This window comes from Babylonia areolata, chromosome 32, assembly GCF_041734735.1.
Source record: "Babylonia areolata isolate BAREFJ2019XMU chromosome 32, ASM4173473v1, whole genome shotgun sequence".
In the NCBI taxonomy this organism is placed as follows: Eukaryota; Metazoa; Mollusca; class Gastropoda; order Neogastropoda; family Buccinidae; genus Babylonia; species Babylonia areolata.
This window is the reverse complement of record NC_134907.1, coordinates 19,314,234-19,316,733: the sequence shown is the minus strand read 5'-3', so window position 1 is coordinate 19,316,733 and position 2,500 is coordinate 19,314,234. Positions and strand designations below refer to the sequence as shown.

General features: G+C 46.2%; 1 protein-coding gene across 1 annotated transcript in view; it reads left to right on the top strand.

Moving 5' to 3' along the window:
• The window catches only part of LOC143276634 (uncharacterized), a 165,197-nt gene that overhangs the window by 158,146 nt on the left and 4,551 nt on the right, over window positions 1–2,500 (top strand). The window contains exon 78 of the mRNA XM_076581251.1: window positions 2,217–2,411. Coding sequence (XP_076437366.1) covers window positions 2,217–2,411 — 195 coding nt within the window. The remainder of the gene's footprint in view (window positions 1–2,216; window positions 2,412–2,500) is intronic.

The window sequence follows — 2,500 nt, the reverse complement described above, 5'->3', positions numbered from 1 at the left end:
ACGTGATTATGATGCAATTCTCCCTTTGCTGTGGTTCAAGTGGTATTTAACTCTCTCCATACGAACGGCGAAAGAAACGACGTTAACAGCGTTTCACCCCAATTACCATCATCAAAATATTGCAAGCAGAAGGCTCTTATACTGAAGACGTGAATGTTGACAAAGAATACCACAATTCTGACAACGGAAGCTAAAGGTTGTGTCAGTCAGACACCCACTGGACATCCGAGGGGTCTGTGTAGAGGAGAAGAGAGGACTGGCCGTAATGAGTGAGTGAACTGTTCAACAGTGAGCATGATTGCTATGCACTTCTCCCTTCGCTTTATATGTTTACCTACCAGATATATCTACCCACCAGGTGCCGTTACCCAGATTCGAACCCGGGACCTACAGATTGAAAGTCAAATGCTTTAACCACTCGGTTATGACACCCGTCCAATGGAATGAACCATATTGAGTGTTGTCTGTTGTCACAGTCAACTGGATGAACAACCTTGTGTGTTTGTGGTCATAGTCATTTGGATGAACAACCTTGTGTGTTGTCTGTGGTCACAGTCAACTGGATGAACAACCTTGTGTTGTCTGTGTTCACAGTCAGTTGGAATGAACAGGCAGGAGTGTTGTCTGTGTTCACAGTCAGTTGGAATGAACAGTCAGGAGTGTTGTCTGTGTTCACAGTCAGTTGGAATGAACAGTCAGGAGTGTTGTCTGTGTTCACAGTCAGTTGGAATGAAAATCAGTGTTGTCTGTGTTCACAGTCAGTTGGAATGAACAGTGAGGAGTGTTGTCTGTGTTCACAGTCAGTTGGAATGAACAGTGAGGAGTGTTGTCTGTGTTCAGTCAGTTGGAATGAACAGTGAGGAGTGTTGTCTGTGTTCACAGTCAGTTGGAATGAACAGTGAGGAGTGTTGTCTGTGTTCACAGTCAGTTGGAATGAACAGTGAGGAGTGTTTGTGTTCACAGTCAGTTGGAATGAACAGTCAGGAGTGTTGTCTGTGTTCACAGTCAGTTGGAATGAACAGTGAGGAGTGTTGTCTGTGTTCACAGTCAGTTGGAATGAACAGTCAGCAGTGGCTGTCTGTGTTCACAGTCAGTTGGAATGAACAGTGAGGAGTGTTGTCTGTGTTCAGTCAGTGGGAATGAACAGTGAGGAGTGTTGTCTGTGTTCAGTCAGTGGGAATGAACAGTGAGGAGTGTTGTCTGTGTTCACAGTCAGTTGGAATGAAAATCAGTGTTGTCTGTGTTCACAGTCAGTTGGATGAACAGTGAGGAGTGTTGTCTGTGTTCACAGTCAGTTGGAATGAAAATCAGTGTTGTCTGTGTTCACAGTCAGTTGGAATGAACAGTGAGGAGTGTTGTCTGTGTTCACAGTCAGTTGGATGAACAGTGAGGAGTGTTGTCTGTGTTCACAGTCAGTTGGAATGAACAGTCAGGAGTGTTGTCTGTGTTCACAGTCAGTTGGAATGAACAAGCAGGAGTGTTGTCTGTGTTCAGTCAGTTGGAATGAACAACCTTGAGTGTTGTCTGTGTTCACAGTCAGAATGAAAATCAGTGTTGTCTGTGTTCACAGTCAGTTGGAATTAACAGTCAGGAGTGGTGTCTGTGTTCACAGTCAGTTGGAATGAACAGTGAGGAGTGTTGTCTGTGTTCACAGTCAGTTGGAATGAACAGTGAGGAGTGTTGTCTGTGTTCACAGTCAGTTGGAATGAACAGTCAGGAGTGTTGTCTGTGTTCACAGTCAGTTGGAATGAACAGTTAGGAGTGTTGTCTGTGTTCACAGTCAGTTGGAATGAAAACCAGTGTTGTCTGTGTTCAGTCAGTTGGAATGAAAACCAGTGTTGTCTGTGTTCAGTCAGTTGGAATGAAAACCAGTGTTGTCTGTGTTCAGTCAGTTGGAATGAACAGTCAGGAGTGTTGTCTGTGTTCACAGTCAGTTGGAATGAACAGTCAGGAGTGTTGTCTGTGTTCACAGTCAGTTGGAATGAACAGTCAGGAGTGTTGTCTGTGTTCACAGTCAGTTGGAATGAACAGTCAGGAGTGTTGTCTGTGTTCACAGTCAGTTGGAATGAACAGTCAGGAGTGTTGTCTGTGTTCAGTCAGTTGGAATGAAAATCAGTGTTGTCTGTGTTCACAGTCAGTTGGAATGAAAATCAGTGTTGTCTGTGTTCACAGTCAGTTGGAATGAACAACCAGCAGTGGCTGTCTTGTTTCCACAGAGCCCTTGGAGTTCAACCCGTGGAGCAAGTGGACCCCGTGCACTCCCAAAGACGGGGTTTGCGGCGCAGGGTTCAAGGTTCGAACCCGGACCCTGGCTGAGGACCAGCCTCGCAAAGCTCTGCCCTCTGAGCTGATGGAGACCAAGACCTGCTTCACCCCGTGTGCCGAGACCACGCCTGCTCCTGGCGAGGGCGGTAAGGAAGGGCTGTTTTGTTTGGGTGTGTGTGTGTGTGTGTGTGTGTTTGTATGGGTGAGGGCGGGCTGTGTGTGTGTGTATGTGTGT